A 26,209-nucleotide genomic window follows, 5' to 3' on the forward strand; every position below is an offset into this window, starting at 1 on the left:
TTCCATTGTATATATATATATATATATATATATATATATATATATATATATATATATACACCACATCTTCTTTATCCATTTATCAGTGGATGGACATTTGGGCTCTTTCCATAATTTGGCTATTGTTGATAATGCTGTTGTAAACATCGGGATGCATGTATCCCTTTGAATCAGTATTTTTGTATCCTTTGGGTAAATACCTAGTAGTGCAATTGCTGTATCATAGGGTAGTTCTATTTTTAATTTTTGAAGAAGCTCCATCCTCCCTTCCAGTGTGTCTGCACCAGTTTGCATTCCCACCAACAGTGTAAGAGGGTTCCCCGTTCTCCACATCCTTGCCAACAAATAATATACTTTTTTTTATAAAAAATTTTTTTAATGTTTATTTTTGAGAAAGACAGAGTATGAATGGGGGAGGGGGCAGAGCGAGAGACACACACACACACAGAATCCAAAGCAGGCTCCAGACCCCAAGCTGCTGGCACAGAACTACCAGCACAGGCCTGACGCAGGGCTCTAACCCACGGACTGTGAGATCATGACTTAAGCTGAAGTCAGACACTTCACCGATTGAGCCACCCGGGTGCCCCAATAATATACTTAAGGGAATTTTGTTCATGGTTATTTGGCCTAGTGTTGATGGAAGCATTAAACATTTGAATTATATATTGGCTTTATGATTAGAATAAAATTAACGACTAAGCCAAAGCATGGCTCAGTGCAAACACTGCCTACATTCCATTTGCGCTTATATAGTCTGTCTTGGACCCATCTGAAATGTGATTGAATTAAGGCCTGTATCTTTACTTTAAACCCACCAATTGAGGTCAGAATTACAGTTGGGCATGAGAGGGGGCAAAGTATTAGTTTATTGTCTGGTTAAGATTAACATTATAATAGTGAGTTTTTTCTTAAAAAAAAAAAAGGATCTTAATTGAACTATTCTAAAATCAGCTCTTCTGCAACCTATACTTATTTGTATATGTTGAAGCTTAACATAAAAATGTCACCACATCTGAAATTTGCCTCTCTAATTGTTCATTATCTTAGGTTTCATTTTCATCCTTAGACTTAGTACTTCATTTGGAAGCTTTACTGTCCTTCATGGATTTTTTATCATCTGCTGTTCCATCCTCTGAGCCTTCCTCTACTGAGAAGGAATCTGAGCTGAAACCACTTGTGGGGGAGTCCAGAAGTATCGTTGTCAAAGCTGGTATTAACTTTTGAGCATGGTCTGATTCTTTCTGTCTGAACTTTTAATAATCATGTGATAACTTATATTTTCAAGCTAAGTCTAATATTTAGCAACTTAATGTGATAGCTGCTCTGACGGATTAGGATAGTTTCAAAAGAAAACGCAAATTTTATCCTTGCAGTAGTATAGAATAATTTAGTAAGGGATTTAAAATAAATGTTTAGTATTAATCATATATTTATATTTGATTTCACCATCTTTTACATAAAATAAAGTTGTATGTACTTTGTATTGATGTTTCTGTAGCCTTCAGTGCAAGTGAGAACAGAAGAAATTAAAATGTGGTACAATCATGCAAAGTACAAAGACCCATTTCAGTCAGTCACATAAACCTACCTGACGCTGAACAATTTTAAATGATTTGCAGGACACAAAAGGAGGAAGAATGTTATAGAAGAGACAGACTCACTTTGGTTTCTAACAAAAACTGAGTTTAAATGACATACATATATGGACACATGTTGCTCAAGCATATGGCTTGTGCTATAAGTTAAATATGAAATATCCAGAGTGAACATGTGCCTGTTTTTAAGCCAAGTATCATTTTAATGATTTTTGCTTTCATATTACATGAAATGAGTATCTGATATCTGGTAATTTAATTTTCAGACCATTACCTGTTTGAGTAATATATCTGTATTACTGACATCTTTAAAGTGTTAAATTCTTAGTAATATTGGACCTAATATAAAGATCAGATTTTTTTTTAATCAGGGATCAGAGCAATACTTTTGCTATAAACTAGAGTTAAAGTTTGTCTTTAATATACTTGTCATATTAATGTCCGTGGAAATACTTATTTATATAAATGCATACATATACACACACAGTTGAATAAATGAAAAAGCAGTGTTTAATTTCAATAAACTACAAAAGTTATTAGCCCAAAAGAACAGTCTTCCAGTATGTTTTATAGTTGATTTTTATGGTTCGAATATAGTTTTTGTGGTTTGATTTACATCTTAAGGGACAAAAATTCCTGTTATCACTTTGGTGATTAAAGACTGATGTCTGTACTTTTACAGTATTATAGGAAAAGGTCTATTTTCCTCAGGCAAGACACATCTCTAGAAAAACATCTCCTAAATTTATCAGTGAAGACCTGGACCAAAGTAGATGAAGGGAACCCATTTGTTTATGATTCTTATACACATGCACACACATACATTATATATTTTATTTTTTAAACTTTAACCTTTTATGTTTATGTCTCATAGATTTTATTTCAGGATTTTTCATGGAGAAATAGGATACAATCTAGAGAAATTGGTTCTATAGTTAAGAACACGGATTGTGTTAGAGTTAATATGTATTTTATTAACTATTCTTTCAGCATTTTTATGAAATGTTCTTTGATCTAATATATGATGTAAAAACAAGTTCAGAATAAAAATTTGGGAGCAATAGAATTCTAGAATTCTAATATAGAGGACTATCTTTTTTCTAAGAGGAAAAATTATGGGAAAATTTCCCTCTAGCAAATTGTACTTCTGAGGTGCTTTAAAGGTTGCCTTTATTCTTAAGTTGGGAGGGAACATGCTACTTTTTGTCTGATTGGCATTTGAAAATTGAGTCAAATCTATGTTAATTATATGTAATCTTAATGGAGGCCTTTTTGATTCTTCATAGTTCATAATGTACTTTTTATGAGTTTTACATTATTTTATCTGTTATATCATCTGTGCATTTGGCTAATCACAAGGTTTGTATTACTTTTCAGCATCCAGCAATACTTTTCAAGATGATGTGTTTGATTTAAAGGTCATAGCTGAATTAAATGCATTTAATGTCTTTATCTGTGATCAGAAGTGTAACATTGCAGATATTAGAGTACGTGGTAAGTACGTGATATTCCTTGGTGTGGGTATTTCTGTTTCTTCAGAAATAGAAACAGCACCATCACATCAGGAAGAGTAAGCTTGTGCATGGTAGATTTCTCATGAGTCATAGTTTTGTTTACTTACATTGAAGATTTTTGCAACCTTTTTAGAGATGTGCTTTGAAATGTTGGATGTGAATTTGTTATGCTTCATAGCTGACATGAAACATTTCTTGTGTATTTTTAAAATTTTAGAATAAATTGAAGGCTTAATTGCTTATGTTCTGTTTGTATTTTCAGAATAATATAATGTTAATTTAAACTGAGAAATTAATATCAGAACACCTCACTGAGAAAATGTTATTGTCTTTATTTCCCTTGTCCTTTGTGCATATATAGCATCAAAATAGAAGTATCTAAAAGAACTTTTGTAGGCTTTATCCATTATCAGCTTGATAAAAGGATAGATTGGTATTATACCATGGGTTCTTAGACCCGTCTGCCAACATTCAAATTTTGGCTCTAACACTTTTTGGCTGACCTTGAGAAAATTAACCTTTCTGTATCTTAGTTCTCTCTTCTGTAAAATGGAGATAGTTATAATAGTTATTCATGGGATTGTTGTGATAGTGATAATAATTATTTGTAGGATTATATACGTATATAGTTAGAAAAGTGGTACATAGTAAACACTAGAGAAAAGATTAAAAAATAAGTACTATTCAACAAATATTACCAAGTATCTATTTCATGGGTAGCATGGTAATAGTTTGAGCTTATTACTAGGTCTTACCTGCAGACTTTCTCTTTTACTGAGGAGCTGTTTAGGAAATCATCATGCCGTTAGAAATTATCAGAATAAAAATTTTTTTGGAGAGAAATCTTAGATTATGTTTTAGATAGATTTTATAGCAGTGAATGTTTATTCATCAAATTATATTCATATATACTTAGTTATCAGAGCATTAGTATTCATAATAAATGCTTGTGAGGTAGCTATTGAAGAAATACTGTGTGTCTTCCTAAATGACCACTTGTGATCTTGCAAATGCACAGGATATTTGTTTGGAGACCTGTGATTATTTCTCTTTGAAATTTTTTTTTGTCTTTAAAATTTCCACAACTTTTATGTATGGGATACCTATAGCACTTAAAGATACTGTAATCTTTATTAGGCATCTCATACATAGAAATTGATACCTTTGATATGTCTAATAGTAATTTTAGTCGTTCTGTATCTTGGTAGTATATCTTTTAACTTAATTAAATGCCACTTGAACTGGTTCACTAGGATTGGGTGAAAACTTTGTAAATGTTACATTTCCCATAGGAATGGATGCCTCTATTTCTGTGAAGCCAAAGCAGACCGATATGTTTGCCAGACTTAAGGATATAATAGTTACGAATGTTGATTTGCTGTCTATTCACAAAAAGGTAATTAAAAAACAGGTTTCAGGAAAAGGAGGCTGTGCAAGATGGCAGGGTGGGAAGATACTGAACTCACCTTGTCCCATGGCAATACCAATTCTACAGCTACAAATGGGATAATTTCCTCTGAAACAGTTTTGAAAACTAGATGAGCAGCACCTTCACAGCAGAAGATAAAATGGCCACATCGAGATGGGGGCGGTGGGGAGAGGCAGAGATGTGCTCTTGCTGCCATAGCTTGCAGGCACCCACAGCCTACACAGGGGACACCTCGTAGATGCCTGGCTCTGGTGGCCAGGTGGGATTGGGCTTCTGGGCCCCATAGGTCATGTCCTATTCAAGGCCGCTCCTCCAGTGGGAGAGGTAGCTCTTTCACATAATACAAAGAAACACAGAGATTGAGGCAAGATGAGAAGGCAGAGGAAAATGTCCAAATGAAGACAAAGACAAAACCTAAAAAAAAACCCTTAATGAATTGGACATAAGTAATTTTCCTGATAATAAGTTCAAAGTAATAGTCATAAAGATGCTCACCAAACTCAGGAGAAGAATGGATCATTAGAATGACAACTTCAGCAAAGAGATATAAAATATACAAAAGTACCAAATGGAAGTCATACAGCCTAAGAATATAATAAGTTAGTTAAAATATACACCAGAGGGGCTCAGCAACAGACTGGATGAAGCAGAACAGATCAGTGAGCTAAAACACAAAGCAATGGAATTTACCCACACAGAGCAGCATAACAAGAGAATTAAAAAAAAAAGATAACATAAGAGACCTATGAGAAACATGCAGTGGAATAATACCCATATTCTAGGAATCCCCAAAGGAGAAGAGACAGAGAAAGGGACAGAAAACTTATTTGAAGGAATAATGGCTGAAAACTTCCCTAGACTGGGAAAGGAAATATCACAGAAAGTTCCAAATAAGATGAACCCAAAGAGTACAACATCAAGACACCAATTTTAACTAAATTGTCAAGAATTAAAGAGAATCTTAAGAACTATAGGAGAAAAAGAACTTCTTAATGTACAAGGAAACCCACATGAGGCAGTCAGCAGATTTTCAGCAGAAACTTTGCCAAGCCAGAAGGGAGTGTCATGACATAGTCAAAGAACAGAAAGGAAAAAACTTTTAACCAGGAAGGCTCTACCAAGCAAGGTTATCATTCAGAATAGAAAGAGAGAGAAAGAATTTCTCAGACCAACAAAAGCTCAAGAAGCTAAAGAAGTTTGTAACCATTTTCTGGGCTTATCACAACGTTAAACGGACTTTTTAAGCTGAAAAGAAATGGCACTAATTAATAACAAGAAAGCATATGAAAATAAAAATCTTACTGGAAGAGGTAAATCTATAGTAAAGAGTGGATTAACCACTTATTAAAGCTAGAATGAAAGTTAATAGACAAAGGTAGTAAAAATAACTATGGTTACAATAATTTGTTTATGGATTCAAAGGATAAAAGGGGGTAAAATGTGACATCGAAAATATAAAATGTGGGGAGACAGTGAAAATGTGGAGTTTGGGAGTGTATTCTAATTTTAGTTGTTGTCAACTAAAACAGACTGTTATCTGCATAGGATGTTTTATGTGAACCTCATGGTAACCACAAAGTAAAGCTTACAGTAAATACACAAAAGACACAAAAGAAAATAAGAAAGGGATGTAAATATAATACTAAAGAAAGTCCTCAAACCATGAAAAAAACTGTTACAGCTAATAAGTGAATTCAGTAAAGTTGCAAGATACAAAATTAACATACAAACATCTGTTGCATTTCTATATAGTAGTAATGAACTATCAGAAAGAATTTAGGAAAACAATCCCATTTACAATTGCATCATAAAGAATAAAATATCTAGGAGAAAAAAAAAAACACCTAGTCGTTAAATACATTTAACCAAGTAGGTGAAAGACCTGTACACTGTAAACTATAAAACACTGTTGAAAGAAATTGAAGAAGACACAGGTGAATGGAAACATATTTTACGCTCATGGATTGAAGTAATTTATATTGTTAAATTGTCCACAGTGCTCAAAGCATTCTATAGATTCAGTGCAATTCCTATCAAAATTCCACTGGCATCTTTCATGGACTAGAACAATTCTCAACTTGTATCAAAACACAAAAGAACAGCCAAACAAGAACAGCCAAAACAATCTTTTTTTTCTTTAAATTTTTTAAATGTTTGTTTATTTTTCAGAGAGAGAGAGAGAGCATGAATGGGGAAGGGGCAGAGAGAGGGAGACACAGAACTGAATGGGGGGCTCCAGGCTCCGTGCTGTCAGCACAGAGCCTGATGGCAGAGCTCGAGTTCACACTGCCAGATCATGACCTGAACTGAAGTTGGAGGCCCAACCAACTGAACCACTCAGGCACCCCCCAAAACAGTCTTGAGAAAGAACAAAAACCAGAGGTGTCATGCTCCCTGATTTCAAACTATTCTAAAAGACTATATTAATCAAAACAGTATGGTATTGGCCTCAAAACAGGCACATAGATAAATGGCACAGACTAGAAAGCCCAGAAATAAACCCATGTACATAAAGTGAATTTTCAACAAAGGAGGTAAGAATATACAATGGGGAAAGGACAGTGTCTTCAGTAAGTGATGTTGGACCACTATAGTGCAAAAAATGTAATTGTCAATAAAACTTGACAGTTGTATATAAAAGCACATAAGTGGGGGTGCCTGGGTAGCTCAGTCAGTTAAGCCTTGACTCTTGGTATCAGCTTAGATCATGATCTCACAGTCATGAGATTGAGCCCTGTGTTGGTCTCTGTGCAGGGCATGGAGCCTTCTCTCTCTCTCTCTCTCTCTCTCTCTCTCTCTCTCTCTCTCTCTCTCTTTCTCTCTTTCCCTCCCCCTCAACCCACCCCCTCACAACGCTCACTTACACTTTCTCCCCCTCTCCCTTTACCCTTCCGCCCAAAACCCCCCCTCACCCAAAAAAGCATGACCCTGGACCACTATTTTATACCATATAACAAATTTAACTCAAAATCGATGAAAGACTTGAATCTAAGACCTGCAGCCATAATACTCCTAGAAGGAAAGAGGTGGTAAGGTTCCTGACATTGGTCTTAGCTAAGATGTTTTCTTGGATCTGACCCCAAATGCAAAAGTAACAAAAGCAAACATTTTTAAATGTGACTACATGTCACTAAAAAGCTGTATGGCAAAAGAAACCATCACCATACCAAAAAATAGCCTACTGAATGGGAGAAAAGTTTGCAAATCATATATCTGACACGTGGTTAATATCAAAAATATATGAAGAACTCCTACAACTCAATAACACACACAGAAAAATCAATCTGGTAAAAATTGGGCAGAGGATCTGAATAGGCATTTTTGCAAAGAAGACATACCAGTTGCCAACAGGCACATGAAAAGGTGCTAGGTGTCACTAATCACCAGAGAAATGCAAATCAAAAATACAATGAAATACCACTTTACACCTGTCAGAATGGCATTTATTAAATAGACAAGAAATAATAAGTTTTGGTGAAGATGTGGAGAAAAGGGAACTCTCATGCCCTGTGGTTGGGAATGTAAATTGGTACAGCCACTATGGAAAATAGTATGGAGGTGGCTCAAAAATTAACAAAAGAACTTTCCTTCATATGATACAGCATTTTCACTTCTGAATATCTATCTGAAGAAAACAAAAACACTAAAGGGGGGAAAGATGCTGATACATGTAATATGGGTGAATCTCAACATCATGATTAATGAAAGAAGGCAGATATAGAAGAGAACATATAGTATGATTCCACTTACATGAAGCTCTAGAAAAGACTGAGAAAGAAGATCAGTGGTTGCTTGGATCTGGGTTTTGGGGAGGGATCAGGTTTTGGCTAAAGGGGAGGAGCTCAAAAGAACTTGGAGTGATGAGGTGTTCTGTATCTTGTTTTGGTGTTACATACGTGGGTAGTATAAATTTGTCAAAATTTTTCAGAGTATACACTTCAGATGAGTGCATTTTATATATGCAAATTATACCAAAAAAAGTTAACTTAATAAGTTATTTCACAAAAAAACTAGAATGTACAGATTAATAGAAACCAAAAAGTAAATATCAAAAATTATTTTAATGAAAGAATCTCTGCATTGAGATTTATTTAGTTTTGATTTTTATGTATGGTATGCCTTTACTCATTTGTTCATTATGTGTTTATTAATTGTCATGTGTTAGGCACTTTAAGGATTGAGCATGAATATGGTTATTGTATGCTTTCACTTTGTGTATAGTAGATTAGATGATTTGTAAGTCATGTCTGACCAATTAAATGATTGACTATTTCCACGGGTTAAAACAACTTTTGTAGAAATAGGAAAAAGTTTTATTAAGTAAGATATTTTTAGCTAATAATTTATTGAAGGTTGAATTTAAATGGTGCTTCTTTATATATCAAGGATTTTTTAATAAGGAAGCTATTTATAATATAGCTCTTTTGAAATAATATAGCTCTTTTGATGTAATAACCAGTTAATTTAATACTTTTAGGCTGTCTCTATTTTGGGAGATGAAGTCTTTAGGTTCCAAATGACTCTTTATCCAGGTGCCACAGAAGGAAAGGCCTATGCTGATATGTCGAAAGTAGATGGGAAACTTAGTCTCAAAGTGGGTTGTATTCAAATTGTTTATGTTCATAAATTCTTCATGTCTCTTTTGGTAAGTTTATTTAAAATATATTTATTTCTCATTGAGATCTAAATATCTTTGCCTATACATCTGTAACTAGGTAGTCAAAATCTTTACTAACAGGGCTATGTGGTAAATACTGAAATGCTGAACAGAATATTATAGTGAAGGAAATCCTTTACGTGATGGATACCCAAATGAATTTTTGTTATTGTTCTCATTCTTTCACATTTCCATAGTTCTGTAATTTAAAAGTACTTTTTGTTGTTTTACTTTAGGTATTTTCACTGTTGTTTTATGAAATACCCTTAAAGGTATTTAGCTACAAGAATTTTTTTAGGAGCTCCTCAGACTAGTATTGGAATTTACAACTTTTGAATATAATTGTAATCAAAAAGTCTAGAAAATTATTTTCTTTTAGTTATTATTTCCATGTAAATGTCATGGGCTGATGAGTTTAAATCTGCCTATGCCTCTTAGCAAGACTATTATTTAGGGCTTTTAGTCATGGATTCCTACCTACACCATCATGTTTTATTCTTCTGGAAGGTAATTTTATTTGGAGAAGGGGCAATTTAATTCACTTTATATTATTAGCTTCAAGAATATTGCTTCTAAAAGTCATCTTTTCTTCATTGGGAAAAATATGTTTTTAGTTGAAATTGAGATGAAATGCATCTTACTTTAAATGAAGTGATTTGGACTCTTGCTAATGATTGCAAGTTTATAGACCCTTAAGCATCTTTGCTTATGCCTGAGTACACTCAGAAAAAAAAACTTCAGAAATAAGCTGGCATTTCTTAGTTTCTAACAATAAACTTTTTTCCCTGTGCCCTAGAGGTACAAAATTGAACCTCTGTGGGAGAAGTAAATTGCTGTCCTTTTACTTACATTTGAATTTATTTTTTTTTTTTTAAGTTTACTTATTTATTTTGAGTGAGGGGCAGGGGCAGAGAGAGAGGGAGAGAGAATCCCAAGCAGACTCCGTGCTGTCAGCACAGAGCTCTATGCAGGGCTCTGTCTCACTGACTGTGAGATCATGACCTGAGCAGAAATCAAGCATCAGATGCTTAACCTACTGAGTCACCCTGGTACCCCTATTTACATTTGAATTTAAAGTGACAAACACTCATGAGTAAAGGGAGACTTAAAAAAGAATTGCCAACAAAAATTTCTCATAAAAAAACAGATAATTCTGAAATACATAAAATGAAAGTTAAAAGACTCTTGTTTCTATAGGTAATAGTTGTTAATATTTTAGAGTGTGTCTTTCTGGACAGTCTCCATATATACAATCAAAAATAGCCTCTCTTTTGTTTTACTATTTTATTTAGTTTTTCTTTTTTAAAGAAGATGCTTTTTAAAGTTAATCCTGTTTTTTTTAAAGGAAATCTAAATATCTATCTCTTCCAATAGAACTTCCTCAACAATTTCCAAACTGCCAAAGAAGCTTTGAGCTCAGCCACAGTCCAGGCTGCAGAAAGGGCTGCTTCCAGCATGAAAGACTTGGCTCAAAAGAGTTTCCGCCTTTTGATGGATATCAACTTGAAAGCACCAGTTATTATTATTCCTCAGTCTTCAGTATCACCTAATGCTGTTATAGCAGATCTGGGTTTGATCAGAGTTGAAAACAAATTTAGCTTAGTTCCTATGGAACGTGATTCTCTTCCTCCAGTCGTTGACAAGATGAGCATTCAACTAACTCAGTTGAAGTTGTCCAGGTATACATATATAATCCAATTGTGTACTACTTCTAGAAATATAATTCTCATAAAATCTTTTCAAGGGGTAAAATACTCTCACTCTTTGTGGTTGTCATTCCTTATTTTTTATAATTATAAAACCATGACCATTGGGTTTTGGTCAGTGGTAATACTTGTGCACCTCATGGAATATTCATTTTGTGTTACTACATTTATTATGTGGCTTTTTCCATTTTACAAAAATTTACTATTATAAAATTATAGTTTACTCAATAATTTCAATTTATTTTACTTATTTTTCACTTTGCACATAGCTATTTTCTGTAGACAGAAGCAGACTTCTTAAAATGTACTAAAAGTTAAGATTTTTTTTCCTCATTTCCAAACCTTGTCACGTTTGGGAATTCTCAGTGTAGTATCTAAAGGATTATTGAATCCAAATGGGAAAGTCTTGGGTCTGTTGAATGACAAGAGTCATTCATTTGGTTGTGCAAATGGTTGTTGGCAGTCATGCTTGAAATGACTATTACCATATGTTTGTTCAATGTGTGGGTTTGGTGAGTTTTTCCCTTTGAGTTTGGAGAAGTACCAATAACACAAAACTAAGGATTACATAGAGTTTCTTTGCCTTTTTAAGGAAGATGTTAAACATTTGTTTGTATAACATTGTACTAGTTGCTAATATTGAATAGTCTTTGTGAAAGATAATAAATAGTTTAATAGTCATACTCTTTGTCTTTGGAATCAGCCTTGCCTAGATTTTATTTTAGAAAGCTCTTGATTTCTTCTGATTTGGATTGATTTGTGAAAAGAAGCATGTTCTAGAAGAATTCTGATAGCAGCCTTCAGTATCCAGGAAAACTGGAAACTATTATACACAATATGATAGTCTTCATTTTAAAATGTAAATTTAAAAAATACAAAACAAATTCTTGTTTATCTTTCAGAACTATTTTGCAGTCTGGCTTGCCACAACATGACATTGAAATTTTAAAACCAGTCAACATGCTTTTGTCCATACAACGAAATTTAGCAGCAGCATGGTATATGCAGATTCCAGGGATGGAGATAAAAGGAAAGCTAAAACCTATGTTGGTAAGTGTATGTATACATTATGTGAAAATTGTGAGTAGGCTTTTAGCATTGATCACAGTCCAGTTCTAGTGTACATCAGAAGTGGTAATGCCTTGGGACGCCCGAGTGGCTCAGTCGGTTAAGCCTCCGATTTCAGCTCAGGTCATGACCTCATGGTTCATGGGTTTGAGCCCCCCATGTCAGGCTCTGTGCTGACAGCTCAGAACCTGGAGGCTGCTTCAGATTCTATGTCTCTCTCTGCCCCTCCCCTGCTTGCTCACTCGCTCGTTCTCTCTTTCTGTCTCTCTTCTCTCTCTCAAAATAAAGAAATAAACATTAAAAAAAAAGCGGTGATGCCTTAAATGAGTACTTTGTTAACTGAAAATGAAGTCATCCTAATTCTCTGACTTTTCTTTATTTCACTTTAGTCACATATCTGGTAAAGCCAGCAAGAAGTCTGAGATAAAACCTACTAGAGTTTACTGAACATATTATTAGTCATTTTGGAAAGGTCTGTTACAGTTTTAAGGCACTTGAATTGTAAGCCAGTATAAAGTAAGATTTAAATACCACATTCAAAATACCAAAGGAGTATTCTTAATGTTTAAAAACACTCTTTTAATTCGAAAATAGAACTTACGTGGCACATGGGTGACTCGGTCAGTTAAGCATCCAACTTCGGCTCAGTGCATCATCTCATGGTTCTTGAGTTTGAGCCCCATGTTGGGCTCTGTGCTGACACCTCAGAGCCTGGATCCTGCTTCAGAGTCTGCATTTCCCTCTCTCTCTCTGCCTCTCCCCCACTCACACTTGCTCTCTCTCTCACAAATAAATAAATAAACAAAAATTTTTTTAAAAAAGTGAACTTTTTAAAAAAGTTTATTTATTTATTTATTTAGAGAGACAGTGTGTGTGTGAGAGAGGGACAGAGAGAGAGGAAGGGAGAGAGAATCCTAAGCAGGCTCCGCACTGAAGCATGGGGCTCAAACCCATGAACTGTGAGATGCTGACCCGAGCCAAAACCAAGAGTTAGATGCTTAACCAGTAAGCCACCCAGGCACCCCGAAAAGTGGACATTTTAAATAGATGAATGTGTACATTTGGTAAGCCTATAAATACAGCATTGTTTATAATAGTGTGATTATCGGTTTCCATGTTGACTCACTGGGAGAGATGGTATTGGTCAAAGGTGGGAATGGAAGTGTAGGAGTCCTGTGGTTCTCCTGTGCATGTCTGTGAGACCACTGAAGACAAGCAGTAGGGGATAGGGGAGGACCGAGAGTGACTAAACCGAGTGTGTGAAAAACAAATAAAAATATAGTAGTTTAGAAGGTTTTGATACCTGTGATTACTTCAGAGTTAGTTCTAAGATAAAACAGAAAGGTCAAAGAGTTCTACTCAGGAAGAAGTTAAAACTGAAGTTTGTTGTAGGGTTGAAGGGTCCTTTGTGTAGTTATGAGTGGATATAATATAAGGGAAGAGTGTCTAGGGTATTTATTCATAAAGATTTCTCTATTTCAGAGTATGCAACTCTCAGCTTCTCCCTTGCTGTTAAGAGATTAGATCTCAGGGCTAATATCTGACCTTTTCCCCTTGCTTTCAAGGATTGTGTGGTTCTAGGTTTGCTGAAAGCAAAAGTAAAACCTGTATTTCTGTCAGTAGGAGAATATGGACTAAGGGATAGTATATTCATATTATGGGCAGTATAAAGCAGATAAGGTGAGTGAGCTAGAACTATATGAAACAAAATGGGTATACCTTAAACATAAAAGTGGAAAAAATTGAGTTGCAAAATGAGAGTACAATTCTATATTATTTCAAATTTTATAACAAACAATAGACATTGCTGTGTGTGTGTTTGTGTTGTGTGTGTGTGTGTATTGTTTGCAGGGAATTCAGTAGTGGTAAATATAAGAAAACATTCATGGGAAGAATAATTCTCTAATTCAGGATAGTGTCTCGCTGAAAAGGAGTGTAGCTGGGATGAAGTCTCATAGAAGTAAACATAGGTCTTCAACCATATCTATAATGGAGAAAGAAGATCTAAAGGAAATGTGGGAAACTGTAAGATTTGACAAAGCTAGATGATAGGTACACTGGGGACGATTATTGTATTCCCTCTGCTTTTCCTTTATGCTGGAAGTATTTCAAAAGAAAGACAAAAAGTAACAGATCAGCATTTTAACATCAACGTGTGATCATCACTTTAAAAGGACGCCTGTTAAATCAAGATGCAGCCTTAGTGGGTACAGTTTCTACTACCTGATGTGTCAGCATTCCAGGCATCTCAGAACACCCCCTCATTGGTGTGAGTCTGTGTACTTTTTCTGGGTGTAGCTAAGAAAGGGTATCAGGTAGGTGACATCAGTGAGTTGAGTAAATCAGTTTGACAGTTCTTAAACAACTCTGGGGCCTTGTCTCAAATTGTCATTCACGCTTACAGAAGGGTTTCAGCCACAGCAAACCAGAGGGGATGGTGAAGTTCACTGCTTTCCAGGCAGTTGTAATATCTTGGTTGGTATCACACGTGGGAATGAATACACAGGGAAGTTCTGGGGAGTTAAAGTGACATCTATTCTCTTGGAGCAAACAAGAAATCTTTGGTTATTATCTCATGCTAAAGTATCTCCCCATTTTCATTTAGGCTGGGGTCAGGCACTTTTTCTGTCAATAAGGGCCTGTATTTGGGGAACAAAGTATTCTGTGGTATTCAGAGGAGAAGGTGCTGTGAATGCATGCATGCCTGTGTGAAGTTGTGTTTAAGTATTTGGAACAGTCTTTTGGACCGCTATGTGTGTAGGGAAAATGTACAAAAGATAGATTAAAAGGTTTAATGGTTCTTGGCAGCCAGTAGCAACTTTGTTCTAGCTACTTCATGTTCTGCAGGCAACTAGGAGGAAGATGGTATTATTTCTTTTTTAAAGATTAAGAAACCTGAGTTAAGGAGGCTAAGAAACTTGGCAAATAGCACAGCCAGAAAGTGGTAGCGTTGATATAGTGCTGCCTGACTCAAAAACTCTCTCCCTCCCTCTTTGCTTCTTCATTTCTTTTTCTTTTATTCTCTCTCTCACTTTCTTTTTCTTTAAAAATTTTTAATGTTTATTTGCTTTTGAGAGAGAGAGAGACAGAGTGTGAGTGGTAGAGGGGCAGAGAAAGAAGGAGACACAGAATCTGGAGCAGGCTCTGGGCTCTGAGTTGTCAGCACAGAACCTGGATGCAAGGCTCGAACTCATCAACTGTGATATCATGACCTGAGCCGAGGTCAGCTGCTTAACTGGCTTAGCCACCCAGGCACCCCATCACTTACTTACTTTGTTTGTTTGTTCCTTCCTTCTTTCTTTCCTTCCTTCCTTCCTTCCTTCCTTCCTTCCTTCCTTCCTTCCTTCCTTCCCTCCCTCCCTCCCTCCCTCCCTCCTTCCTTCCTTCCTTCCTTCCTTCCCTCCCTCCCTCCCTCCCTCCCTCCTTCCTTCCTTCCTTCCTTCCTTCCTTCCTTCCTTCCTTCCTTCCTTCCCTCCCTCCCTCCTTCCTTCCTTCCTTTGTCACACATTCCCTTTTGTAAAGGTGGGAGATCAACAAGATGCTCCTTTTCTGCTCTGTGTTTTTGTTTTAAAAATTCTTTGTGATGCATTACTTACTGTTCTAAGTGGCATTATTCTTGATAAGTTGCACAAATATCTTGGGTATGTCCAGATGCATATTTACAGGGAATAAGAGCTCCATTGCAGGAGAGTATCTTTTTACTTCTCGGTAGAGACTAGAAACTGAACAACACTCTTCCTGTATTAAGTTTGGATGGGAGTGAAATGGAGGAGGGAGCTGATACTGAGTGAGAAGAGAGAGAGTCAGACTGGCGATGGGGAGAGAAGGAGAGGAGAGAGAAGCACAGGCCCAGGAACAGTAGAAGAAAGATAGGACAGACCTGGAAGAAGAATGACATAGGCAGGTGCTTGGGCTTGGGATCAGACAGAAGGGTGCTTTACACAACAATAGTGTCTCCTACTATGCAATGAAATACTTGTTTCCTGTACTTACTGTCCCAACTCTTTTTTTTTTTTTCCCTTAGGTGAACATTGAATTTGAGGAACTGTAAACTGAGACATGGATATGATATTCTGCTTTTTTATTACTTATATATTAACAATTTATTGTTGCTTTCTAGGTTGCTCTCAGTGAAGATGACTTAACAGTTTTAATGAAAATTTTGCTGGAAAATCTTGGAGAAGCTTCTTCACAGCCAAGCCCTACACAGTCTACCCAGGAGGCTATAAGAGTAAGAAAAGATGTTCTGGGTGGGCCTGACCACCTCAAAGGTATAAATTAATGAAGATTTTTGCTTTGATTATGGAGGAAAATTAGTGTTAATGCTGTATTTATGTATACTGGTATTTTTAGTTGTCTAGCACAATGTGTTATGAACTGTTTCAATACTTTAGTATTTACTGTGGAAAATTGGCTGGTACGGGGCCTGGGGCTGCCTTGGAGCTCCCAAGGGAAGGAGGTATGCTTATTGTCTTCCATAAGGGGAGGGGCCACCTACTTTTTGCAGGATACATGGTTGCCCTTTACTTCTAGCAGCTGAATTTGCTGAGTTTAGGAGCCATGGAGGTGGTGTACCTTGAGAAATAGCAAATTAGGCATTTAGCATGGCAAGGTCCAAAATTATCAAGAGAAAAAAGGACCTCAGTATCCTACTCAAATGACTGGCCCAAGAGAAAGGAAGGTCTTCTGGTACAAAAACAGCTTTAATCTGGCTTTATTAGAGAATGATATAGTCACATACATAAGGGAATTTTCTGGATTATTACAATGGAATCATTTAAAAGCGCTGAGCCTTTTAAATTCATCCATTTTTAAAGGATAATTTTTATAAAAGAAAAGTGTCATTCATGCTCAAGATAGTTATATAAAACATAATTTTACTTTTTTCATCATTTAAAGTCATTTACGTGAACATATGTTTTATTAGACTGTAACTGGGTTAATATTTCCATGGCTTCCCCTTCTGTTGAATGGCCCCAGACTGCTGTGCTTTTATAATGAATGCCCAGATCATCAGCTATTACTTAAGAAAGCAGTACATAAAAGTGCCAGTTAATAATATCATTAACATTGCTTCTCCTGTATTTAGGCCCAGTGTGTTTTGAAATTGCAAAATAAATGACTAGAGTTGTGTGCAGAAAAGGTTTTTGTTTCAGGTGGATAGTTAGTGTTACATGCGGTTGGTGAGGTGAGCATCTTCTCCCCAGACTGGGAGTATGCTCCAGTACAGTCCAGACAAACACTAGATAAGCAGGCTATTGCTGTGGTTAGACCGGAACTATGTGCAGATGACTAAAAACAGCAGGCAGGCTGTATGTGATTAAATCAGGAGCTCAGTATGTTCAGCTGTGGTCAATTTGTGTCTTTGGCTCTGCCTATATGGTTAAAGTGGTCCTTGGGAAAAGTTGTGAATTCAGAAAGCTGCAAAGATGGTGGAGATGGGAATATGAATTACTTTCAGGAAAAGTGAAGGGAAAAAACCCTAGCATTTTCCAACATGGCGAAGCCTTTATGTGGTTAAAGTTATGCAGTGTTTGCTCTTCCAGTATCTTGTAAGAGCATTTCCCTATAAATGATCAAAGGATAGAATCCATCTCCAAAAGAGTTGATAAAATCAGTTTCTAAGAGTGATTGAAAACAGTATCTGTTTTTATTGTCTAAAACGTTTTTGCCTAAAGATGAGGGAAAGGACTAAATTACTTCTTGAAATCTCTTTTCCCCCAGAATTCCAAAGGCTCCCTGGCCCATATTTTATTTGAGCACTGTTTGTCTCTGCTCTTGAATTATAGTCTGTTCTTTAAATGTAATGAGCTGGGTGGTATAGGTAATTAAAGATAGCGAGAATTACATTATGCTAGCAGAGGATCTGTTATTGACCAGTCTGTTCTAGGACAAAATATTTTATTTTTCTCTGCCTCTAATTTCAAAATCTCTTAACACTGGCTTATAACCATTTAGGTTAAATGCTTTGATAATTGTGAATTATTCTATGATGAACAGTCCTGCTCTGGGGGGCTTTAAAAAAAAGTTGTCTGGATACTCTCCAAGACCCCTTCTTTTTTGTTGCTTCTTTTAAAATGTAGATGGTCTCCCTCTGTCATTTTTCCCTATACTAAATATATATAGAATAAATCATTGCCGTTTTAATTAATTCTCATAATATGATTTAAAGAATCCTAGAAAGTATGATACATATTTAGAATAATAGGTTATCATCTTTGCTTTTTAAATAAGTGTAAAATAATGTACCTACTTAAAGCTTTTTAATTTTCATTCTTATGTTTGAACCATCAGAACAAGATATGACAGACTCTAAGCTTTCTGTGGACCAAAATGTCACTCTCCAATTTGACTTTCACTTTGAATCTCTTTCCATTGTCCTTTATAACAATGATATAAACCAGGTATGTAGTAAATTTATTTAGAAATACATCTTCAGTTATTGATATTTAATTTTAAAACATTGGCATTTTTTCATTTGAATTAAAAAATTAATTAAAAAATTAATATGTCTATTAAACTCTTACTTGGCCTACAGAATATACATTGGTCTTGCTCTGCCTTCACTTTGTTAGTATTTCTAATCTTACTCAGCTAAGGAAAAATTTTTATTTGGTAACATTAGCCCGGAACTACTTAGGTCCATCTCTAGTAGAAGAATTTTATATGTGAGTAATTAATTATGTGTGTAATTTTGTTACATAGCTATATATGTGTACATATACAGCTGTATAAGAATAATTTAGTAGTGGCTTTGGAACCTTGGAGGATTCTTTTAAAATTCATGATTATCCAGGATATAAAAGCATTAATTATGTTTCTATTAAATAAAATTTATATGTAATAGATTTGTATTAAGGATACCTATTAGTGGATACAAGAACCAAGTATAGTGCCATGATTTGAAGTAATTAATGTACCAGTGCTATTTTAGAAAGCTATTTGCTGTGATGTAGACAGTATCTTCAATAAATAATTTTATGGGGCGCCTGGGTGGCGCAGTCGGTTAAGCGTCCGACTTCAGCCAGGTCACGATCTCGCGGACCGTGAGTTCCAGCCCCGCGTCAGGCTCTGGGCTGGTGGCTCAGAGCCTGGAGCCTGTTTCCGATTCTGTGTCTCCCTCTCTCTCTGCCCCTCCCCCGTTCATGCTCTGTCTCTCTCTGTCCGAAAAATAAATAAACGTTGAAAAAAAAAATTTAAAAAAAAATAAATAATTTTATTATATCAGTTACATAATATCATAATACTCATAATAAATACATCATATTATAATACCCATAATTTGCATTGATTATGTCTGTTGTTACTGTCCATTCATGTTATCTTATGTCAAATTGTTTTCTAAGTTATTCATATTGCTCTTGAGCCTTGGGCTAGTGTCCGTCATTTATGCAGTAAACTACTTTCATTTCTAATGTTTAATGTTAATGAAAAAATTAAAAACATGACCTATGGGAAATGAATAGTTAAATATATTCTTCATTGCACTTACGGTACCATCATTCTACTGGTGCCCCAGCCTTAGAATGTTGATATTTTCTTTTACTTCCTTCTTTATTGACCTTTATTCATTCGACACTGAGTATTGCCATTTTTTTCTTTGTTCTTTCCTGATACTTCTCACTGCTACTTTATTTGAAACTTCTTAGCTTACCCTTACTGTAATGGCTTCCTTGTTCGTTGCTCTTTTTCTTCTCATCCATACCAGACATTGGCACAAGTTCACTTTCCTAAATGAATTTCATGTAGCCGTTTATAACTTTTTACTCTACTAAAAAACATTCGGTATTAGGTTGTCTGAATTGTACCTTATTAAAAAAAGTTCAGTGACTCCAAATTGTTTACATCAGTAGCTGTACTAGTATATTGTGATCAGTAGGTGTGTCACAGGTCATTTCTGTTCATAGTTACAGACCAGAATCTTGTGAATTATTTGCATTTTTATAACTTACATTCCAAATTTGCCATTAATAATGTCAGTGTCTGACCCATGTGCATACAATGTACCATCTTGAGTGATGGATGTAGTTATAACCAATGTACCAGGAATTGCACATCACCAATACCTCTTATATCAATGCCATTGTCTATAGTGAGCAATTAGGACTTCACTTTCCTAAAGAGATTTTTGTTAGTTGTTTTGTTTTGTTTTTTTCCTTCTTTTTGGGGCGTGGTTGTATATTTAACCTTTAGAATTTGCAGGATGTGTTACATACCTTTAGATGTAGAATTTGCAGGATGTGGGCATACCTTTAGAATTTGCAGAATGTGTTACAATTAAAGATTGAGATCCTTTTACCTGTTAATGAAAGTTTAAATCTTTAGTTTGGGAAGTGGGACCTCAGTAGGCCCCTGTATTTCTTCCCACCCCTCATTCCCTACCATTCTTTAATTGAAATATTCAAACTTAAGCAGCTAGTACCTTGTACCCTTATAGCATCTCTGAATTGTTTACTCGTGTTTTTTCCGCATCTGGAATGTCTTCTCCCTCCTCTTACCCCATCTGATCCCGCTTAGTCTCTGAGGCTCAGTTCAGTTATCATCTTCTTTCTGAATTTTTCTCAGCCCACCAGTGATCTCTTTGACCTTCTGAGTTTTGCTATTTGTACTCTTTACCTAATCACTTAATATTCTTTGTGGAATATGGGGGGATTAAATATGAATAAATAAGTGTCTACATGTCAGTCTTTGATCATTTACAGTCTACAGCATCTCCTTGTCACGTTTGTTATAGTGTGTTTCTATTTTCTATATTTATTAGGGTATAAGCTCGCTGAGATCACCTACTATATTTTATCCTTTCTCATAAACCCCATAGTTCCTTTCACGTTGTTTTTTGTTTTTTGTTTTTGTTTTTAACAGAAGACTTAATTAAATATTTATTAGTTAGACTGATTGACAAAAACATTTCCTGAATATCTTTATTTGCATTAAACTGTGAGATAAATTTTTATATATTAACCATTGTTGAATATCAACACATGTATTTTTTATATGTACATATACACTTACAAACACATGTATTATTCTGTTTTATTCTTGTGTTTTAATACCCATGCTTCTAAATTTTGTTGTATCAGTTTGCCTTTTGTCTCTGAGTTAAGAAATGTGTTTAAAAGTCATTACATAATATTTAGAGATACTGATTCTTTTGCTTGAAAATACACCACAGGAATCCAAACTTTCATTTCACAATGACAGTTTCCGGCTTGGTGAACTCAGACTACATCTTATGGCCTCTGTAGGGAAGATGTTTAAGGATGGCTCAATGAATGTTAGCCTTAAACTTAAGACATGCACACTTGACGATCTCAGAGAAGGCATTGAGAGAGCAACATCAAGGTTTGTCATCTCTGAACTTGCTGTACGTTATTTAAGGCTGACGTTATACCTGATATTTGGTTGCTAGGCTTGGGATTATCAAAAGAGATCTTTGGTCATACTTCAATTTGAAGGGCATCAATAAATAGTGCTAATATCAGATTCAGTTCCTATGAAATTTGAATTAAAGGGAAATTTAATAATAAAATGGAGTACTGTCTTAAAAGCAGGAACTAAGAGAATGTAAGAATTTTAATAATGAAATTCACATAGGGTGGTTTGTTGGTAACATAGTTTTCTAAATTGTCCCCCAAAGGCAGGTTCTTTTTTTTTTTTTTTTTTTTTTTTTTTCAAAAAAAAGCCTGAAAGTTTCTGATCTTTTCTTTGTCTTACTTGTTTTGTCTGTATATTTTAAACCAGTATTCTGAAATTTTTCAAGTTTTACTAGAAATGTAATCCCTAGCATTTTCACATTATCAAGCCAGTACTTAAACATTAGTTTATATTAGCCTCCTGTAAAGTGGGAAATAATGTAACTTTAATATTCTAATTATATATTTATTCCTTTCTCAAATACTGAGACATACTCTTTTTGCCCTTGATGTTCTTTGGAGAAAAACTATGCTGCTCCCTAACCAGGGGTTCCATTGAATACATACTGGATACTTCTGAGCTCTTTGTGTTTCCTAGAGATGAATAAATGAGGAAAGAGTGCTATCATGCAACCAGCTTTTCTAGTTTGCAAATTTTGTGTTTGGGGTAGCTGTCCGCTACTATATAGGCAAGGGCAAGGCCATCATCTGTTTGGTAACCTGTTCTCCCCAGCATGTGTGAGGATATGTGGCAACTATCACTGCAGACACTTGATAAACACTGGCTGATTTGAATTGGATTGAATACTTTTGGACTCAAATTATATAGGATGATCTTTGGAGATAAATTTGTTCAGGGAGGTTTTATTTTGTAAACTAATGTAAAGAGATTGACCTTTAAATTTTGTGGGACCACATTAATGTGTTTTGTTAATTCCTTTTAGTAGTCATTCATTTATTTTTCTGCTACTGTATTATAATTATAAAATAATCTGTAATTGCTTAAAAACATGAATCTTGCTATAGAGATTAGGAGACTATGTCCTAGTTCCTAATTAGCTGATTAGACCCCAGTTAACGTTGACCTGTTTTCTGTTCAGATTAAAAACTCAAAGGTGAAACAAAGACTATTAAGGTGTATAGGAAATTTTTCATCTTTTAAATTATTTTTGCAAGAATAAAATAATGTATATATTTTTTAGAATGATTGATAAAAGGAATGATCAAGATGACAACAGTTCTATGATTGATATAAGTTACAAACAAAGCAAAAATGGAAGTCATGTTGATGCTGTTCTTGACAAGCTGTATGTATGTGCCAGCGTGGAGTTTCTGATGACTGTGGCAGATTTCTTTATCAAAGCTGTGTCTCAGAATTCAGAAAATATGGCAAAAGAAGCACAGATTCCACTACGACAGACAGCCACAGCAAAAATCAAGATGGAGAAAGGTTAGTAGAATTTATCTGTTGTAGATGACAGCTTGTCGTATATTTGAACAAAGATTACAAGAAAAAAGATGAGTGGACAATTCAAGAAAGTAAAATACTCTTTCCAGTTTAAATATATGCTGTGGAAAACTTTCAGTAAGCATAAATTTTTAAGAGGTAGAATAGAAATATATATTGGATTAGGGGCTAGGAAACCCCTGTTCTGGTTCCAACTCTGCCATTAACATTTCTTTACTTACCCAAAAATAGAGGAGTTAATCTGGGTCTTTGGTTGGGAGACTGTCTTATAGAAGGGCAGTCTTTTATTCAGAGAAAATATATGGAAGAATTATATCCATTGAAGCAATTGAACAGATAGAGGCAGAAGGTCATATCGGACCACCCAGCATGATGCCCCTGGACATTACCGTAAACACCTTAAACTAAGGGGAGTGTGTGCAAATGTCTGGTCTTGATGTACACCGAAGTCACTTCCCTGCTCTATAAATTACTCTAGCATTACCAAGTAGATCAGTGATTTTCTTTGTTAAATTATAATTGTCTCAGGTCAGGCATTTATCTTTCTAATGCATAATTCAGCAAGATTGGAAAATACCATTCACTGGCAAGGTCAGAATTTTATTTTTTCATTTACCTTTCCTAAACAGTAATTATATATCTCTATATTCATATACATAGTTAATGTATTCATCCTATAGATTGTAGGACACTGATTATGTGTTTTATAGTGAAGTCAGAGTCAACTTTATCAGAGTCTCTTACCCTCTTCCTGTTATTACCCTCTCCTGTTTTCCCCTCCTGTCTCTGCAATGTAACATAAAACACCTTCATGTGTTCATATGTGCACACACCTTAATTCAGACAAAACCAACTTCAAAACGAGATTATTCTTGCTAGGTCAAAGTGGAAATGATGTTGTGTCAGAGATCAGATTGCATTATCCCGCACAATCAGCATTTGTTAATAATTTATCATTAGTATTAGTCAACTACGGTTAATTCTGCCATATCCCATATAGCAAGATACTAGAAACAACCTAGCAACTTATAGATAGTATATACTCAAGTGACAAGATATATTTTGTGACATATTTTTTGGTTGCTCTTTTTGTTTTTTCAGATGACTCTGTAAGACCAAATATGACTTTAAAGGCCAAGATCACAGATCCAGAAGTGGTATTTGTTGCCAATCTGACAAAGGCCGATGCTCCTGCTCTGACAGCCTCATTCCAGTGTAACCTGTCTATGTCAACCTCCAAACTTGAACAGATGATGGAAGCTTCTGTGAGAGATCTTAAAGTCCTTGCTTGCCCTTTTCTCAGAGAAAAAAGAGGAAGAAACATTACTACAGTAAGAATTGCCTTATATTCTAAGCACGGATTGAAGATTGGCAGAAATGGTGGATTCGTAGAATCCTAGAATGTGAGAGCTCTGTAAGACTTCAGAGATTATTTACTACAAATTTGAGGTTTAAAGATGAGGTTGAGTTCCGAGATGTTAAATGATTCAGCCATGCTGCCATTGGCAGAACTGGGAGCTGCCTTTAAACTTTTTCCTTTCATTGTGCCATCTTTTGTGGAACAGTAGTTGAATTTTAGTACAAATCAGCATTGAAGTCACGTGACCAAAGAGATTGTTTTTGCTGTATTAAAAGTTAACTTCATGGGCACCTGGGTGGCTCAGTTGGTTAAGCGTCTGACATCACCTCAGGTCATGATCTCACAGTTCGTGAGTTCAAGCCCAGCATCGGGCTCTGTGCTGACAGTTCGGAGCCTAGAGCCTGCTTCGGATTCTGTGTCTCCCTCTCTGTCTGCCCCTCCCCTGCTGTGCTCTGTCTGTCTCTCTCTCTCTCTCAAACATTAAAAAAAAAAAAGTTAACTTCAGTTATGTGTTCAAGTTATTGTTGAAAAATATTTTAGTTAATTGATTGTCACACCAATAAATTTTAAATGTTAAATTGAGAATTTTACATTAAAGAGGATTCATTGTATTATATGACTCATTTGCAGTATTAAATTAGGAAAATTTATGACCAAGTGGCTTACATAAAGAAATGCAACATTAGACTTAGTCTGTACTTTATCATGAAGCATTCTTGAGCAGGATCATCTTTTGGCATGTCACAGAAAGCTTATAATGAATTGATTACTCCAGGAAAAGCTTTTCCTAATTTTTTTTTTAAATGTAAGTAATACAATACTAATTCCTCCATTGAGTTGAGGTGTAAGGTTAGTTTACTTATTCAGTTGAGGTGTAAGGTTAGTTTACTTATTTCTTTAATGATATGTATATATGTATATATATGTTATATATATATGTGATATATATATGTATATATATATGTATATATATATGTTATATATATATATACATATATATATAGCATAAGTAAATTTATTTACAAATATAAGCTTAATAGTTTTAAGTAAGTCACTGGGTTTACAGATTGGAAATTTGTTTTTATAAGCACCTCATATGATATTCAAGACTGACTTCGTGTTCATCATAGGGAAACTGTTCATTTACGTACCTTACCACAGTCTTTTTCTAATGTGTTAACAAAACTTTATTTTTTTTAATGTTTATTTATTTTAGAGAGACTGAGAGGGAGGGACAGAGAGAGAGAGAGAGAGAGAGAGAGAGAGAGAGAGAGAATGCATGTGCATGCATATATGGGGGAGGGGCAGGAAGAGGGAGAGACACAGACTCTGAGGCAGGCTCCAGGCTTTGAGCTGTCAGCGCAGAGCCTGATGCAGGGCTCAAACCCATGAACTTTGAGATTATGACCTGAGTCGAAGTTGGACACTTAACTGACTGAGCCATCCAGCTACCCCAGAACTCTTTGTTTAAAATAACAATTTCAAGTTATTTAGTTGTTATAAAAACTAATAATTAACAATTTCATTTCCTCATGTACTTCTTTGTGAATGTAAGACTTTACCATAGTCTTCACCTCATTTGTATGGATATTTTAAAGGCATATTTTACAAAGGGTATCGTTTGAGAGATATTTTAGTGAAAGCAGACATTTTATTTTTTTTAATGTTTATGTATTTATTTTGAGAGAGAGAGAGAGAGAGAATGAGCAGGGGAGGGGCAGAGAGAGAAGAAGAGAGAATACCAAGAAAGCTCCACACTGTCAGAGCAGAGCCCTACAGGGGGCTCGATCTCATGAACCATAAGATCATGACCTGAGCTAAAATCAAGAGTCAGGTGCTTGACCAACTGAGCCACCCAGGTGTTCTGAAAGGAAACATTTTAAACTTGTATTAGTAACTGTACATCCTTACTTAAGAATTGACATAAAGGAATTGATCAGAACTGCTTACAGTCCTTTGACGATGTACACGGATTTGTCATAATTAAGAGCCCTCA

At 35.3% G+C, this 26,209-nt stretch overlaps 1 protein-coding gene across 5 annotated transcripts in view; it reads left to right on the forward strand.

The window, feature by feature from the left end:
• The window catches only part of VPS13C (vacuolar protein sorting 13 homolog C), a 195,726-nt gene that overhangs the window by 110,755 nt on the left and 58,762 nt on the right, over window positions 1-26,209 (forward strand). For all 5 annotated transcript variants that reach the window (XM_023255275.2, XM_023255276.2, XM_023255277.2 and 2 more), the window contains 11 exons: window positions 1,051-1,213; window positions 2,976-3,092; window positions 4,405-4,508; window positions 9,019-9,186; window positions 10,573-10,877; window positions 11,807-11,954; window positions 16,093-16,243; window positions 18,267-18,376; window positions 21,145-21,314; window positions 22,588-22,835; window positions 23,955-24,184. In XM_023255275.2, the coding sequence (XP_023111043.2) occupies window positions 1,051-1,213; window positions 2,976-3,092; window positions 4,405-4,508; window positions 9,019-9,186; window positions 10,573-10,877; window positions 11,807-11,954; window positions 16,093-16,243; window positions 18,267-18,376; window positions 21,145-21,314; window positions 22,588-22,835; window positions 23,955-24,184 (1,914 nt within the window). The remainder of the gene's footprint in view (window positions 1-1,050; window positions 1,214-2,975; window positions 3,093-4,404; window positions 4,509-9,018; window positions 9,187-10,572; window positions 10,878-11,806; window positions 11,955-16,092; window positions 16,244-18,266; window positions 18,377-21,144; window positions 21,315-22,587; window positions 22,836-23,954; window positions 24,185-26,209) is intronic.

This window comes from Felis catus, chromosome B3 (assembly GCF_018350175.1).
Source record: "Felis catus isolate Fca126 chromosome B3, F.catus_Fca126_mat1.0, whole genome shotgun sequence".
In the NCBI taxonomy this organism is placed as follows: domain Eukaryota; kingdom Metazoa; phylum Chordata; class Mammalia; order Carnivora; family Felidae; genus Felis; species Felis catus.